This window comes from Ursus maritimus, unplaced genomic scaffold (assembly GCF_017311325.1).
Source record: "Ursus maritimus isolate PB19 unplaced genomic scaffold, ASM1731132v1 scaffold_20, whole genome shotgun sequence".
NCBI lineage: Eukaryota > Metazoa > Chordata > Mammalia > Carnivora > Ursidae > Ursus > Ursus maritimus.
Window position 1 is genome coordinate 39,236,999 of NW_024424453.1, and position 18,297 is coordinate 39,255,295.

Sequence of the window (18,297 nt, forward strand, 5' to 3'; positions counted from 1 at the left end):
TCCCTCTACTCCCAAAATACTGGAGCCGGGTCTTTATCCTTTAGGCAGAAGAATCTGGCCAGTAAAAAAGGAAAATTCCTAAGTATACCAACATATAGGGTTCCTCCAACAAATGCCTGACCAGATCACCCTGTAGTGAAGCTCCAAGTCATACACCCTATCCTCACACTTCGAGCTTTCAATTAGCTTTTTAGTTCCCCGTTCTTAAGAGCAGATAACCAAGGATTACCAGATATTTGAGGAAAAGAGAGACCAAAAATCACAAAAAAGCACCTTAGAATAAAAAGACTATGCAAAGAAAACAAAAACACTACCCAATATTTACTAAAAGGGATAAGATAGGGCATCATGAAATAAGAACATGATACTAAGAAATGAAAACTCAATAGAAGGACTGGAATATAAAGATGAGGAAAATTCAGAAAGTGAAACAAAATATTGAGAGATGAAAAATAGAAGCAAAATTTAAAAATCGGACGACTAGTTCAGAAGGTTCAGCATCCAAAAGAGAGTTCCAGAAAGAGAACAAGAACACAGAGGAGGGAAAGCCTCAAGAACATAATTCAGAACTGAAGAACACGCATTTCCAAATTGAAAGAGTCCACCGAGTGCCCACTACCACAGATGAAAACTAATTTGATACACCACTGTGAAATCTCAGAACACTGCGGACAAAGAAAAGAGCCTACAAGAGCTTCCACAACCAAAGCAACAAGAATCATAATGGCTTCTCAAAACCAACACCAGAAGCAAGAAGAGAATCTGGTAAAATTGAAAAAACACATCCTCTATGAACTGCAATTTCACTCCTACATATATAACCCAGAAATTGTCCACATATGGGGCACCTGGGTGGCTCAGTCCATTAAGCAGCTGACTCTTGATTTCGGCTCAGGTCATGATCTCAGGGTCGAGAGACTGAACCCCATGGGTCAGCTCTGCACACACTGAGCACAGAGTTTGCTTGTCCCTCTCCCCTTCCTCTTTGAGCCCCCTCCCCTGCCCACCTCACACGCCTGTGCACAAACTCTCCATCTCTCAGATAAAGAAATAAAATCTTAAAAAGAAAAAAGAAATTGTCCACATAATAGCTGGGCTAAATGTATAAGACTGTTCATAACAGCATTAGTTCTAATAGCCCAAACTGGAATTAATCAAAATGTTCATCAAAAGAGAAGAGATAAATTGAGGTATACTCATACAACAGAATACCATAAGCCTTTATGAAAAAAAAATTTTTTAAGACTTTATTTATTCATTTGCAAGACAGAGTAGAAGCAGGGGGAGAGGGAGAAGCAGACTCCCCACTAGAGCTGGGAGCCCGACGTGGGACTGGATCCCAAGACCTGGAGATCATGACCTGAGCCGAAGGCAGACGCCCAACCATCTGAGCCACCCAGGCACCCCAAGCCTTTATGAAAATTAAACCACAGCTACCTACAACAATACAGATATATCTTACAAATATTATGTTAAGCAAAAGAAGCCAGAAACTGAAGAATTTATACAGTATGATTCCACTGACATAAAATCAATAACAGGCAAAAGTGAACTGTATCATTTAGTGATACATATATAGATGGAAAAACTATAAAGAAGGGAATGATTAACCAAAAGTCAAGGGAAGGGCTGAGTTGTTACTGGAGAGAGAGATATATGGCAGCTACCGGAGTGCCCTCAATAGTCTAGTTTTTGACCTGTGTGGACATTACACAAAGGATTATTTTATAATTATTCATTAAACCATTAATACATTTTATGCACTTTTCTATGTGTATGATGAATTTTATAATAAAAAAAGAAAAGATAATGCAGCAATGCTTGCAAAATTCTGAAAGGAAATTATTCTCAATCTAGAATTCTATACCCATCAAAATTCTAATTTTGAGAGTAAGAGACATGTTCAAACATTTGAAGGCTCAAAATAATGTGTCATGTACATTTCTTCAGGTAACTATTTGAGGAAGCCCTCCATCAAAATTAGCACATAATCATAGAGAGAGGAAGATCTCAGATCCAGAAAATACACCCTAAAACAGAGGTACAGGAAATCACAGGGACAACAGGAAATAACACTATTCAGAAGTCCCAGAATTACTACTGGCATAGCAGTACCAAAGTAGTACCAGGTACAGAGGGCATTTTAAGGATGGTCAGCACCTGATGCTCCTTTGCTTTGTACAACTCTTTGACACACAAAAAGTCCTGGAAGATATGCTCCACCAAGAGGGCGTAAACTTAAAGAAGATGACAAGAGACCTAAGAACCAGGACTCAGGGGCGCCTGGATGGCTCAGTCAGTTAAGCAGCTGACTCTTGGTTTGGGCTCAGTTCATGATCTCAGGGTTGCAGGATCCAGCCCCGTGGCAGGCTCCACACTCCGCCTAGAGTCTGCTTGGGATTCTCTCTCCCTCTCCTTCTACCCCTTCCCCCTCAAATAAATAAATCTTTTTTTTAATAAAAAATAAAATCCTAAAAAAAAAAAAAAAAGCTTTTATTTGCCAGAGAGAGAGAGAGAGAGAACAAGAATACAAGCACGGGGAGTGGCAGGGAGGGGGAGGGGTAGAGGGGACCCCAGTGCAGGATCCTGGGATCATGACCTGAGCTGAAGGCAGCCACTTAATCGACTGAGCCACCCTGGTGCCCCCAATTTTTTTAAAGAAGAAATGACAGGAAAACTATGTTATTTGGGGTATTTGATAGATGTTTTCTCAAAATGAATAAAGGGAGCCTATCATTTGAGGAATATAACTGGCATTATTCGTTGTCAATGATAAAATTTGACCTTTCGCGTGAAAATGAGAACTGTATCCATCACCATGAACTTGATAGCTTCCTAATACTGAGAAGACTGGTGAGCATAATGTTATTTGGAAGATCTGCTTATCTCAGTGAGCCAGTATTTTTCAAACGACCAATTTATGATGTTTAAAAACCACTGTTAGGTAAAAATCCCATTTATAGTTCAAGATAGATCAATGAGATTTTACTGTAACAGAGTAGGAAAAGTTCACTAATGTGGTTTCCAATAAGCTTTAAGTAAACATCACTTGAGTTTTAGTGAAATAGCAAAGAAGAATATCCACAATTATCCGGAAAGGCTATTAACATACTTCTACTTCTTCCAACGATTTATCTGTGTGAGGCCAGGTTTTCTTCATATAGTTCAACTAAAAAAATATACCATAACTGATTAAATACAAAAGCAAGTAGACAGAATAATCCAGCTGCCTTCTAGTAAGCTGAACATTAGATTTTCAAAAAATGTAAATCAATGCTCATTCTCTCACTCTTTTGAAAATACAATTATTTTTCATAAAAAATATTACCTTAACATGTAATAAGGTTATTATTTTAAGTAATAAATGAGTATTTTTTAAATTTCTCAATTTTAATTTCTAACACAGTAAAAATACTGAATGATAAAGCCTACATAAACAAAACCTGTTTGGGGTTTTAAGAGGGTAAAGAGATTTTTCTCCTCTGGGCATAATTTATTCTTGCACAAGCATAAATTAGAATCAGGAGGTAAAAAAATTAAGAATCAGTAGTGCAGGGGCACCTGGGTGGCTCAGTCAGTTAAGTGTCTGACTCTTGATTTTGGCTTAGGTCATGATCCTAGAGTTGTGAGATGGAGCCCCACCTGGAACCTGCTTAAGATTTTCCCTCTCCCTCTCCCTTTGCCCCTTCCCCCATCTCTAAAAGAAAAAAAAAAAAAGAGAGAGAGAAATCAATTGTGCAGCATTTGTGATGAGGGTTTCTGAAAAACAAAAGTTCTCAAAAAGTTTGAGAATTGCAAGCACTAGCATGATAATAAAAACCAAATATGGATTTAACCAAAATTGTTAAATATTATTTTGGGAAGGTGGAAGAGAAGCAGAGCTAATCAAGATGGCTAATAAAAGATAGAAATGTGCTCTGAGCTACTTGCCTGAGATAAATACTCTGAAGATCCATGGTTCCACTTATCTAACAAACCTCATTTCATTCTAACCTGTAATGTCTGTCTTCCTTACTAAATGATGATCTCCTTAAAAAGCCAGAGATGTGGTCTTCTTCACTTCTACACCCACAAAAGGCCTTATTACAGCCTGTATGACACAGCAAGTATTTACTATTTAACTCAATGAATGAAAAAATTAATGAGAGAATCCAATTCACAAAATTAGGTCGTATTAGAGCAAATAGCTGTTTCTTCCACTTTTAAAACTTAGAGCAGTATTGGAAAGTCGTCTTTGAAACGAATGAGAGATTATCATTCAGTGTATTCTTAAGTCAATGATTCTATGACTGAGACCACTATTCATTATGTAAATATATGCACATATGCACACACATTTGTTTTCCTACCCTTTGTAACTTACAGCAAATATTCTTGAATTTCAATAACAAACATTTTTTTTCTCTCCCCTATTCCCTCCACCTTTCAATCTCTGTTGACATCTTCAAACCTTCAGTCTTTCTGGATCACACCTCACTTTTGTGTACCATCACCCATCTTTAGGTTAGCATGACCAACAAAAGACCCTGAGCAGTTCCCAGAACCTGCAGAGAAACTAGAAAAAAATAATCTTACCAATAGTATGATTCCCATAAAGAAGCTGCTCCAAAATTGCTGTTTTCCCCACAGATAACAAGCCACAGACCACAACCTTGCAGCCCTTTCCCATCTTCTCTCAGGATATATCACTGTGAAGAGAGGAAAAGATCTGTGAAACTGTATACTGTTTGATTCAACCATTTTTCTTTTTTTTCTATGTTTAAATAAGTCATACATACACAGGGGGAAATTCCAAAGATAAAAAAGGATATATACAATAAGGCGTATCCTTCCAAACCCCATTCCTAGTCTCCCATTTGCTCCCTTAGAGCAATCAGTATTACCAGTTTCTTATATGTTTTTTGCAGAGGTAATCTAGATAAACACAAGAATACATGGAGATATGAATACATGTTTATTTTCAAAAAGAAAAAAAACATTTTATACAAAGAATATTTCAACACTAATTAAGTCTACAGGAATCTAAATCAAATCCTAGATGAAACCAATCCTTGAAAGTCACTTCCTGCTCATCAATATTTACCTGGGAAAAAAATAACATTTAAGCAAAAATTTAAGGAGGCATGAAGACAAAAATTTGGATAGAGAATGGACATGATTTTTAGAGAAACATTAATGCTATTAATGCCATCGGTCTTTTCTCAGGAGAATGAAAAACTGGATTTTGGTAGCCACAATGGGGTCTCTTTGTCATACTTCTTTTTGAGTCACGCTTTTTTTTTTTAATATTTTATTTATTTATTTGAGAGAGAGAGAGAACACAAGCAGGGGGAGCAGTAGGCAGAGGGAGAAGCAGATTTCCCGCTGAGCAGGGAGCCAGATGTGGGGCTCAATCCCAGGACCATGGGATCATGACCTTAATCGAAGGCAGATGCTCAATCGACTGAACCACCCAGCTGCTCGAGTCACGCTTCTTAGTGCTAGAAAAATCGCTCATCCTAACATATCCAAGGAAGAGCAAAATCGGGTAGCATTCTCTTTAATTTCCCTCAAAGCTTTTATTTTCCAGAAGTCAAGATAATGTAAACCAGGGCAGAGAGGGGAAAAAAAGCTCACTGAATAGAATAACTTGATAAGAGAATTTAAATTTCCACACTGCCTTTTGCCATCTCCACCACCTTCTTATTTTCCCCAATTCTCTTCTTATCTAGAAGTGTAGAACATACAATAACTGACTAAAAGGGATGCCGCAACTCCTTGAAGTCAGAAAACAACTACACCAAGAAAGTTCAGATAAGCATTCAAAGGGCTGTCACGTACCTTTCTGTATACGCATGTTGTACATAAGTACTGTTTAACGCCAAAAATATTAAGCAACAAATGAACTTCTCATAACTCTATTTTCTCAAAGTCTATAATATTTATTTATTTGTTTGTTTTAGAGAGAGCAAGCAAGTGCGTGAGCCAAGGTGGGAAGGGCAGAGAATCTTTTTTCTTTTTTTTTTTAATTTGTGCCTTTTTTTTTTTTTTAAGACTTATTTATTTTAGAAAGAGGGCGCACATGAGCATGCTGGGGAGAGGGAGAGAGAATCTTAGACAGACTCCACGCTCGATCGCAGAACCCAAAATGGGGCTCGATCGAACGAACCTGAGATCAGACCGGAGCTGAAACCAAGAGTTGGACTCTTAACCGACTGAGCCACCCAGGCACCCCAAAAGTCCATAATATTTTATGACCCAAATTAGCCACAACACCAATCTGCTGACAGGAAAAATTTTACTGATACCATTATTGTAGCACAGTAATAACGCTGCACTCATTTCCGGAGCAGTACACTACATTTTACCAGTAGAGAAATAATCACCACTTAATATAATGTAGCCATTATTTCCTGGTGGCATGCTTGGGATCCTTCCAAACCTTCCCAAGAATATTTATCACTTATTTCTATGAGAACTACTTCTCTTAAGGGACACACACACACACACACACATATATATATTTTTAAGTAATTTCTATGCCCAACGTGGGACTCAAACTCACGACCCCGAGATCAACAGTCACATGCTATACCAACTGATCCAGCCAGGCACCTCTTTTTTTTTTTTTTTTTTAAATATATTTTCAACATAACTGTAATAGAAAAATTCTCAGCCTTTATTTCTAAGAGGAGAGCTCTGTGTCACACTGATCATCTATGGTATGATATATCCTATGTCAGCAACTATGGACTACTTTAAAAGATTTTCTACATCTGAATTTATGATTAATCTAATGTCATTTCATTTATCGTAGGATTCTACTCTTTCTGCATATTGTGGTCTCCTATATATGTTTATGATATCATGATCTTTCTTTCGAAGGATTTTTAATGACAATAGTTAAAATTTAAAGGAAGTTGACACTTACCCATGTACCACCAACCAAGAGGATGAAAAAGAAATCTGTCAGAGGATAAGAAAAATCTTGGCAGCACAGAACAATTCTGTTGTCAAAAAAGGCTGCTATTGGAATCTAAATTCTCATTTTTCTATTGTTATTTCCCTTCCTCTGAAAATGTCTTAGTCTTAGCAGAATTTCTAAATACCTTCTCTCCTCTTCCTGTTCAATCAAAAAATGTCCCTTTACCACACATTATATCAATCTTCAAATAAACACAAGTGCTTTAAAAGGGCAGGTACATGTTGTAGTTAAGTGAACCAGGTAGTTAAAAGAAAAAAAAAAAAATCCCAATTATTAATAGCAATACACTCCCCGTAAAAGGTAGGCAAATAGGAGTTCTGGGGACTGAAGCAAACTGGGAAAATGCTGAAACCAACAGAATCCTGAGAAATCCAGAAATCAAATACTCCAGTCTTTGGAAGTAGTATTAACATATTTGCTTTAAAAGTAGCATACTATAGGGGCGCCTGGGTGGCACAGCGGTTAAGCGTCTGCCTTCGGCTCAGGGCGTGATCCCGGCGTTACAGGATCGAGCCCCACATCGGGCTCCTCTGCTATGAGCCTGCTTCTTCCTCTCCCACTCCCCCTGCTTGTGTTTCCTCTCTCTCTGGCTGTCTCTATCTCTGTCAAATAAATAAATAAAATCTTTAAAAAAAAAAATAAAATAAAATAAAAGTAGCATACTATAATTGCACTTTGATCACTCACTGATATTAGGATTAGCAGACGAAGTGTATTAAAAATATACATTACTTTTTATGTATGTGTGCATATAAATAAACTGCAGGAGTTGTTTCGGTCTATCAGAGAATCTCCATCAAGGGCAAACAGTAAAAATAACTGAATAGAGTTTACTCAAACACTCGGTAAGGATTTTAAGGTATTTTACAAGGAAAGAAGATAAAACAACATAGTCCATGTTAAATATTTTACACCATCAAAAACAAAACAAAGATGAAAGGATAAATGTGATTAATCAAAGCACAGCTGAAGCATTCTAGGTTCTTAGTTGTCTTCAGGTGGGAAACAGTAATACTACCTAAAGCTGAAGATTAGCAACCTGCTAACTAAAGTATTATTTAAAAAAATTAGTATCTAATATTTTTTAGTGGGCTCCAACTCAGTATTGGGCCCAATGCAGGGCTTGAGCTCATAAACCTGAGATCAAGGCCTGGGCTGAAGAATTAGACACTTAACTGACTGACCCAGCCAGGCACCCCAGCTAGTATCTAATGTAAAGCACTAGTTAGAACTACTTGGTACAGTCCCTACCCTAAGTAACTGCTGGACAATAAAATTCAATCTGTGACCTATTAATTCTCATCCGATATAAATGACTTGAGAGAACAGGCTTAACAGGCAAAATCCAATGCAGTCTTAACTGCATATTGCTTTGCTTTCCAGGCTAATCAATGTTTCTAGAGAATAAAAACGTGACTTGATCCATTCCTATGGAAAACACTGAGCTTGGTCAATAACCCCTTTAAAGAGCTATTAGGAACAGCTGCCCGAAACTGTCAGTACTTGTTTTTCTAAGGAAATCATTCTACTTTTATAAGTAAAACACAACTTTTTTTATGCTAAAACAATATTAATACTGAAACACTTATCATCATAGAGAGATGTTATAGATTATATTATGAAGCCTCACGTGGAGGAAACTTCCACACTGTGTATTTATTTATGCAAACATCAGGTACTGTGTGCAACACTTTTACTTATCCATATATCAATAATTTTACATAAACATACATTTAAAAGGTTTTATAAACAATACTGCACATAATAAAATATAATAAGCAGATTCCAGCTTACCATTCTTTTATTCATTAAGTATTTACTGAGGTCTTACAATAATGCCAGGCATGGGGGACAAACGGGGGGGGGGGAGACCAGAAATGACACCTGCCATCAGGAATCTCGGAATCAATTGGAAATACCAATCCAAATCTTGCAAAACTACTGAAAATCTGCAAATTGCAAATGAAGAAACAAAACTACAAAAACTAATTAAGAAATTAGCAGCAATTATTTGCATTGCCAGAACTCCTTTCCAAATGATTCATCCAACTTTGTAGTCATTTTTTTTAAAGTAATCTCTACACCCAACAAGGGTTCAAACTCATGACCCTGAGATCAAGAGTCACATGCTCTACCGACTGAGCCAGCCAGGCACCCCTTTTTAATTTTTTTAATTTTTTTTTTATAGCCAATCATTCTTGACTCATTTTTCTCACACCCCACATCTGACTCACCAGTAAAGCCTTCACCTTTAGAACACATCCTGGACCACTTACCACCTCCACCACTAATGGAGTGGTCAGAGGCAGCAACTTCTCTCACCTGGTCTCTCAAAGATGTCTATGTGATAATCCCCAAAACCTGTGAGTATTTTATTTTACACAGTAACAGGAATTTTGCAGCTGTGTTTAAATTAAGACTCTTGAGATGGGGAGACTATCCTGGATTATCTGGGTAGACCCAACGTCATCACATGTGTCTTTATAAGAAGGAGAAAAGTGTGTCATAAAGAGAAACAGAGTTATGAAGATGCTATACTGCTGGCTTTGAAAATGAAGGAAGGGGTCAGGAGCCAAAGAATGCAGGTGGCCTCTAAAACCTGGAAAAAACAGGGGCACCTGGGTGGCTCAGCTGGTTGAGCATCTGACTCGGTTTTGGCTAGGGTCATGGTCTCAGGGTCATTGGATTGGCCCCTCCACCGATTCTGCCCAACATGGAGTCGGTTTGTCCCTCTCCCTCTGCTCCTCCCTGCTCTGGTGCCACCTTCCTCCCTCAAATAAATAAATAAAATCTGGAAAGAACGAAAGAACGAAAGAACGAAAGAAGTAAAGAGAAAGAGAAAAAAGAAAGAAAGAGATAAAGAAAAAGAAAGAGAGAAAGAAAGAAGAAAGAAAGAGAGAGAAAGAAGCTGGAAAAAGCAAGCAAATGGATTCTCCCCTAGCTTCTCTAAAAGGAACACAGCACTCTGATTTTTAGCCTACGGAGATTTCTGACCTGTGTGAGACAACAAATTTGTGTTATTTTAAGCCAAAAAGTTTGCTGTAATTTGCAAAAAGAACTAATACTAATTAGCAAAAAGAACTTCCTACTCTCTCTGCTTCACCTTTTTCCCTTCTTTTGGCCTCAAAACTGCAATCCAGATAATCCTTCAAAAATGTAAGTCACAAGAAGTCACCCTTCTGCTTAAAATCTTCCAATAGTTTTTGATCTCGGGCAGTGTGAGAAGTCCTCCCTAGGAACACCTCACCTCTCTGATGTCATGTGCTAGTTTCCCTTTTGGTTGATTCCTGCCACACTGCCTCCATGCTGTTTCTGTATGAATCCAGACATACCCCAGCCTCCACACTTTTCCTTTTATCTCAATCAGTCCAAATCTCCAAGGCTCACATCCTTCAGGTTTTTTTTCTCAAATGTTATTTCTCAAGAAGACTAAGCCTGAATATTCCATCCAAAATTTTGACACCCCATCCCAACACTCACTATCCTTTCCCTCCCCTTAATGTTTGTCTTCAGTACTTTTTACCGAACATAATATATATCTTATTTATGTTTATTGCCCATTACCAAGAAAGCTAGAATTTGTGCGTTCACTATTGCTGCATCCCCAGCAGTTGGGACACTACCTGGCACGTATCAGGCATTTCATAAATATTTGCTGAATAAATCAATGAACCATGTGAGGACTCCTGGAATGGTAAAGCTACGATTAAAAAAAAAAAAAAGGAAAATAGGAAATAAGGGGGTAAAAACCAAACCCAGTAAACTACATGACTGCATCAAAAGATGAAAACATTCCGGAGACGCAAAAAACTGGTAAACTGTTTTTCAATAAAGAACTCAACACAAAACGCCAGCATTTTCTCAGCATTTCTTCCCAAAACGCTTGTACCTGCCAACCAGGTCCAGGCACAAAAATATTTTGCCTTTCTAAAAAAAACTGGTTCTGGCGTAGCAAACCTGTGACCAAGTCGGTACGCAGGAAAGGTACGGAAATGAAAAGGCGCCGAGCCGCCCGCGCTCCCCTCCCCTCCTTAGCCCCCCAGCTCCCCACCCTCTGACCCTTCCTTAGGGCAAAATCCCTCGGAGCCGGGGCCTGCGGAGGCTCGAGCCCGAAGACGGGGCGCGCGCCCCCACCCGCGAAGCCCTGACAGCACGAACGTCTTATGTGGTGCTGGGGCAGCGTCGCGAGGCTGTGTCAGAGCGTCTCGGGGGTCCATTCTAGTGGGATAAGGGGGATGGATAGCGCCGCACTGGGGAACCCGCCGCAACTCCTCAGATGAGGAGCCTGTGGTACGTAAAGCGGTTCCCTGTACCGCAAGACACAAACCTGGAAACCTCCGCAGGCTCCAAGACAGCAGCGCTCTGGCAGAGCGGCTCCGCGACCAGCTTTGGCCACCTGAGCCCCGCCCCCAACTTGCCTCCTCCCGGGGGCAGAGCGGCCTTGGACGCTGGCCGGCCGAGGCCTAGCCGAAGACTCTCGCCCTTTGAGCCGCCCCTGCCTCTCAAACTCAAATCCTGAGGACCAGGGGGCGGGAAATAGGGGAGGCTGCGCCCAATCCCGGCCGAACTCCGCCCACCGGACTCGCTGCCGGAACTACATGTCCCATGAGGCTGTGGGAGCCTCAGCTTTCCACCGGAAAGAGGCTCGCCGCTGTGGGGGAGGAGCCCAAAAGGGATTGTGGGAGAAAGGCTCTTTCCTTTCCGTCCGGCGGCAGCCATCAGGTAGGCTGTGCTGGTGGGATTCGCTCTTGCATCCGCCGCTCATCTCCTTTAGTCTCAGCCATCCAGACTCGGGGACCCTGCGTCCTCGGAACTCCTCCTGCCTCCTGTGCGGCGCGAGTTCGATCAGGATGCGGGGCTGCGCGGACGTGGAGAGGCGGCCCCCGGGGCGGGCTGGGGTGGTGATGTGATGGCGGCGCGAATTCGAGCGGGGCCTGGAGCGTGAAGGAAAAGGAAACATGGGGCTGAGGGATGGAAGGCCGGGCCTAGAGGGTCCTAAAGCAGGGCCTGTGGATTGGGTGCAGTAAGGGATTTTTTCCTCGAGAGTTATCCTTCAGTGGTAACGACTACAGCACCTTCCTCTGTGGTATCGGCGCGGTCTTTTTGCAGGCCAGGCTCTTGAGGACGCCGCCTGCCGCATTCATGAGCCCTCCTCAATGCCCGAGTCTAGCGCCATTCATTCATCCAACAAAAATGTACCGAGACCCACCCTACGCTGCTGCGCGCTGGGGTCGCAGAGGTGACAGTGCTGCTTTCCTAGGGCGCAGCGGTTCGCAGCGGTTCCCGAAGAGCCATTTTCAGCGTCATTGGTTTCCTTGTGGCTGGTGGGGAACTAAGATGGACGGACGCGATCGTCTCATATTCTAAATGCATGATGTTTTTTAGCTCAAAGGTAGGCCAAGATGGGCGCTTACAAGTACATCCAGGAGTTATGGAGGAAGAAGCAGTCCGATGTAATGCGCTTTCTTCTCAGGGTGCGCTGCTGGCAGTACCGCCAGCTCTCTGCGCTCCACAGGGCCCCCCGCCCAACCCGGCCTGATAAAGCGCGCAGGCTGGGGTACAAGGCCAAGCAAGGTGAGTAGTCTCTGCATGGATGCTTGGATAAAACTGTGTTCTTGGGGAAATGCTAGAAAACTGGTAATTAGAGGTACTATGGCCCCAACATCTCAGTGTGGAGTGGGAATGAGACGTTATTCTTCCTGTATCATAAAGTACTCGGAAAAACACTGGAATGCGTTTGTTTTTAGAGTAAGTCTTAAATGGGCATTTATGTTACCTTCAGATATATAATATTTGGCTTATTGTCCAAAATATATTCGACATTGCAGCATTTAGTAGCAAGTTACTCAGTCTTCATCCGTACAGCTTTTGTAAGACGACTGTAAATTTGTTTGTATAGGTTATGTCATATATCGGATTCGTGTGCGTCGTGGTGGCCGCAAACGCCCAGTTCCTAAGGGTGCTACCTACGGCAAGCCTGTCCATCATGGTGTTAACCAGCTAAAGTTTGCCCGAAGCCTTCAGTCTGTTGCAGAGGTAAGTGATTTTTCAGTAGCAGTTGTATCAGTCACCTCTTGGAGATGGTGAAGAAGGATTTGAGCACATTTTCTGATTGTTAACTTGTACCTAGGTGAGCCCTCCTGTGTTTAAAATGGGGTTTGTGATTTTCACTTCAGTAGTCTTAGTAAAAAGTGTTGCTGTCAAAGTCTTAGTCTTTGTTACTAATCTGTCTTTGCTTGTGTATAATGGAAAGTGTTTTATGGTTAGTGTAAACCTTGGAACCTAAGCTTTTGAAGGGCAGTAACCTTTGTCTTGAAGAGCACATCTCTTCAGGTTACAGAAGCTGTGCATTTATTCATATGGCTAATTTTCGATGTTCAGTTGTAAATTGTCTTTCTGGGTTAGTAAATGAAGCTGTGCTTTGTCCCAGAGGTTAATAAACATGGGTTTGTTGACTTCTGTAAACTAAAAATGATTTATTTTTGTTTTTAAAAGGCAAAGATGACATACTCTAAAGAGACCATTGTGGCCTGCAAAGCCTAAAATAATATGCTAAATATTATTAAAGTTTTGTATGAAAAGTTTGCCGATCCCTCAGTTGTATTAGAAAAGGACTAGGTTCCTAAATTCTGTTAGTCAGATACTAATATTTGTGTCATGGTCAGGGAGAGGATGATAATAGGCAGTGGTTTCAAATCAGAATGTTTTCATGTGTTTGTAGTAAGTCTCATCGTATTTGGGGTCCTAGCTTCTGGGAAGATGCTTAGTAAATATTTAAGTAGTTAGGTGAATAGCCTTAGTCTCTTGTCTAGTGTGGTAAACAAAAAAGGAATTCTTACTTCCTAATTTCCTACTATGGGAAATGGAGGCTGACCTTGTTTCCCGTTCTAGGAGCGAGCTGGACGCCACTGCGGGGCTCTGAGAGTCTTGAATTCTTACTGGGTTGGCGAAGATTCTACATACAAATTCTTTGAGGTTATCCTCATTGATCCATTCCATAAAGCTATCAGAAGAAATCCTGATACCCAGTGGATCACCAAACCAGTCCACAAGCACAGGGAGATGCGAGGGCTGACATCTGCAGGCCGCAAGAGCCGTGGCCTTGGAAAGGGTCACAAGTTCCACCACACTATTGGTGGTTCTCGCCGTGCGGCATGGAGAAGACGCAATACTCTCCAACTCCACCGTTACCGCTAATATAAGTAATGTTTGTAAAATTCTTACCTAATAAACAATTTAGGACAGTCATGCCTGCTTAAAAGTGTTCTTTAATTTGTCTGTTAAATTTAGTTGTCTGCAGATTGTTCCATGAATGCATTGTCAAATTATGAAAGTTAAAGTGCAATAATGTTTGAAGACTATAAGTAATGGTGTATCTTGTTTCTAATAAGATAAACGCTTTTGTCTTTGTTTTATCTTATTAGGGAGTTTATATGTCCGTGTTGAAGATGCTGTTTGGTATAATAGGTGTAAAATAAATTCTGTAAAAGTGGAATGCAGAAGCTAGCCATGTAGATTTGTTGGTGCATGTAATGAAACCTACAGCTTCATTGGGGTGATGTAATGCTCTGGTTTACTCTCAAATAGCTGTTATTAGGGGTTTGGAAAGAAAGCTTTTAAAACTGGGTTTTGCTTGGAAATGTGTGAAGAATATTCTAATCTTAATCATGATCACATGAAGAACAGTGTTACCTAGGAACCACATTTTTAGGTTGAATTAAATATTCCATTTATGTAACTGCTGTTTTGGAAAGAATACTTTAAAAGAAAGCCACCATTTTTTTTAAAGAAAATTGAACAAACCTACCTGTTACAGGAGGAGTCTCTTAAAAATGAAAATAAATCCTGCTTAACCAAAGCAAAATTGCCTTGGTCTCCACAGTGCAAATGTGGAGGTTCCTGGTTCTATCCCACGACTTGGGGGATCTGTAGAATACTGAGTTTCCTATAAAGCAGTCAGTCAGTGGTTTTACTCTGGTCTATGAAAACTGATGGAAATTGAACATTAGGTAAATGAGAAGACTAAGATTTTTAAGCTAGTAACCAATGCTAGAAGTGGGAAACTGGAGGCCATCAGATAACCTTTTAAGTGTGAGGATAAAAAATTAAAGTTGACTTTGATCAGAATTTTAAATACTTTATCCATGGTCTTTATGACCATTATGAATCCACTAGCCACCGTGGGGGGGGGGGCGCGGATAGGGTTGGCTTTAGAAGTACATCATTGCTCATTCCAAGTCCTAAATCATCTTGGGTCAACTCACTTATCCATTCCCATAGGCTATTGAGAAAAGTCATGTAGTTGGTGTCAGTACAAGTCTGTAGTTTCCAATCTAGTCCTTAACGTGTTATCCACAGTCATTTTTCTTATCCTTACTCAAAGCCCTCAAAATCTTTGCCATTCCATAAACTTGGCAGCCCATCAATTGTGCCCACCTTGATGTTAAGTATATCATGATTCTGTTTCCATTCTGTCAGTAGACAAGGTTTCTGTTTCCCAGGGTGAATTCGAGTGTGTAGGAAATACAAGAGAGGAATTGCCCCAATTTTAAGTTTGCTGACAATCCGTAGTTTGAGTTCAAAAGCTAATTGCTGGTTTCCTTGAGCCAGTTTTTACATTTTTTCAGGGGTCTTAGGCTCAGTTAAATGATTTCCAGAAAAAGGCTCAAAACCTCTTGAGACCTAATTCCTTCCCACTCAAAAAGAGATCCTAAACCATATATTTTGTGTGTAGAGGTTGTTTCAACTAAACGAATAAATGCTTAAACTAAAACGGACCTGTTATCTTTTGTCATCTAATACTAAAAAGCCAAATACCCTAACCTACAATAAATTGTAACAGCAGAAACAGTCACTTTGAGAGAAAATAAAATGTATAGTACTTAGTCTTGAGAATTTTTTCTCTTGGTTCTTTGGTTCTTGCATGAATTAGAAAAACCCATTTAAATGTTTTTTCAAACCGAATGCGAAATTTCGGAAGGAGAGGAGGGGGAGGCTTCAGGCTAAAGGTTGGTGTTCAAGGGCTGGCTTCTGTTCTTGCTACCTTATAGTTTGCTCTCCATACTGTAGCTATTTAAGTGTTGTCATTCCAGTGCTGGAAGCTGAAATCATAGCTTCCGTGATCTTTATACTCTTAACCACCACTGGGCTCGTGTCCTGCTCTCATTGGATACTGCAGCTTCCTTGCTGTTCCTCAGACAGGCTACACACTCTCCTAATGCCTTTAGGATGGGAAAACTCCCAGATCTTAAATGTCACCTTAGAGGCTTTCCCTGACAAAGCATCAAGCTGTTGCTGTTTGCATTAATATTTCTAGATCAATGTGATTAAAACATAAATCAATTAAAATTTTCTTTAGAAATAGAGCTATTGGTTTCTCACAACCCCACAAGTGCAGGTACTAATAAACCTTTTGCTGGTGAGCACACAAAGATGAAGCAACTTGCTCAAGGTCACAAAGTGGCTGTCTGAATTCATATCCTCCCAATAAGATTCAGTTAAAATTTTGACTAGGTAATACATTGACATGGCTAAAAATTAAAAGGTACAATTAGGGTTGACAGTCGCCCTTCAGAAAAAGTCTCTTCAGGTCCCCTCTGGAGGCAATCAATCTGATCAGTTTTTTGGATTTTCATCAGGAAATTCTTTCATACGTGTACAAAAAAGCCATACTTCTTTACCCAAATGTTAATATATTGTTGATTTTTTCATTTAGTTACATATCTCAGAGCTTATTCTATATCACTTCCTGAAGAGCTGCCTCATTCTTTTTTAGGACTGCATGGTATTTCATCACGGATGCATTATAATTTGATGTGGCCTCTTCTGATGAACATTTAAAATTATTTCTAATCTGTTGCTTCTACAAAATTTTTTTGTATATATCTCAGTTTATCTGTAGGATAAATTCCTAGAAGTAGAATGGCAGAGTTAAAAACAACGTATTGGCAGAGAGAGTTTGCTCGGCAGTCTGATAGGAAAAATGGTATTCTTACCTAGTTTCATTTTTGCACTTAATGACTGTAGCAGAGGCAAAGCCGTGTGCACACCATAGCCTTTTTTTCCCCCCCTGGACACATACCTAAACTATGTTTTCCTGGACCTTCATACATTTAGGTAGGAGTTTAAAGACATTCTTGCCAGCAGAACGAACGCAAATGATATATTACTTCCTCCAAGACAATCAAGGGTTGGTATGCCAAGGGAGGCAATAATCCAAATAGCATAGCTATGAGGTGGAAGAAAGCTGCTCAATCCCTAACAGACTGGGCAAGTGAGAAAATTTTATGTTAAGCTGCTATGTCAGCTGTGTTTGTTCTTATTTCTAGCCTAGCCTGACCCTAACCAATTCAATAAGTAAAGTTGAGCACAGAACTAGAACAAGTAATCCTGAAATTTGTATGGACAAAAGATCCTGAATAGCCAAAGCAATCTTGAGAAATAACAAAATTGGAGGTATCACAATTCCATTTCAAGATATACTATAAAGCTATAGTAATCAAAATAGTATGGTACTAGCACAAAAACAGACACATAGACTAATGGAACAGAATAGAGAGCTCTGAAATAAACCCACGATTACTTGGTCAATCAAATTATGACAAAGGAGACAAGAACATGCCCTGGTAAAAAGACAGTCTCTTCATCAAATGGTGTTGGGAAAACTGGACAGCAATACCCAAAAGAATGAAAGTAGACCACCATACACAAAATGAACTCAAAATGGATTAAGGACCTAAATATGAGACCTGAAACCATGAAAGTCCTAGAAGAGAGCGCAGGCAGTAATTTCTCTGACATCAGCCATAGCAACATTTTTCTAGATATGTCTCCTCAGGCAAGGGAAGCAAAAGCAAAGATAAACTATTGGGACTACAAAAAAATAAAAAGCTTCTGCACAGCAAAGGAAACAATCAACAAAACTAAAAGATAACCTACAGAATGGAAGAGGCCATTTACAAATGATATATCTGATAAGTGGTTAATATAAAAAATATACAAAGAACTTGTACAGCTCAACACTGAAAAAAACCTAAATAATGCAATTAAAAATGAGCAGAAGACAGGAACAAACATTTCTCCAAAGAAGACACACAGATGTCCAACGGACACATGAAAAGATGCTCAACAACACTCATCATCTAGTAAATGCAAATCAAAACCACAATGAGATACCACTTCATATCTATCAGAATGGCTAAAATTAAAAACACAGGAAATAAGGAGCATTTGGGAGAGTGTGGAGAATGAAGAGCCCTCATGCACTGTTGGTGGGAATGCAAACTGGTGTAGCCACTGTGGAAAACAACATAGAGCTTCCTCAAAAAATTAAA

At 39.9% G+C, this 18,297-nt stretch overlaps 2 protein-coding genes across 7 annotated transcripts in view; one reads left to right on the forward strand and one right to left on the reverse strand.

Annotated features, from left to right (window-relative positions):
• The window catches only part of NKIRAS1 (NFKB inhibitor interacting Ras like 1), a 31,459-nt gene extending 19,979 nt beyond the window's left edge, over window positions 1-11,480 (reverse strand). For 3 of the 6 annotated variants that reach the window (XR_572986.2, XM_008709265.2, XM_040636870.1), the window contains exons 1-2: window positions 11,292-11,478; window positions 4,576-4,688 (exon numbers count right to left, since the gene is read on the reverse strand). Coding sequence is in view for 5 of the 6 variants with exons in the window: in XM_008709265.2 (XP_008707487.1) it covers window positions 4,576-4,669 (94 nt within the window). In the remaining variant the exon portion in view is untranslated. Of the gene's footprint in view, window positions 1-4,575; window positions 4,689-11,291 lie in introns of all 6 variants that reach the window. The other 3 variants (XM_040636869.1, XM_008709275.2, XM_008709257.2) reach the window with 2 other exon arrangements.
• A 126-nt stretch (window positions 11,481-11,606) lies between these two features.
• RPL15 (ribosomal protein L15) lies at window positions 11,607-14,212 on the forward strand. Its single transcript, XM_008709305.2, has 4 exons — window positions 11,607-11,686; window positions 12,350-12,538; window positions 12,864-13,000; window positions 13,856-14,212. The coding sequence occupies exons 2-4, from the start codon at window positions 12,367-12,369 to the stop codon at window positions 14,159-14,161; spliced, it is 615 nt and encodes a 204-aa protein (XP_008707527.1). The 5' UTR covers window positions 11,607-11,686; window positions 12,350-12,366; the 3' UTR covers window positions 14,162-14,212.
• Window positions 14,213-18,297: the final 4,085 nt, after the last annotated feature.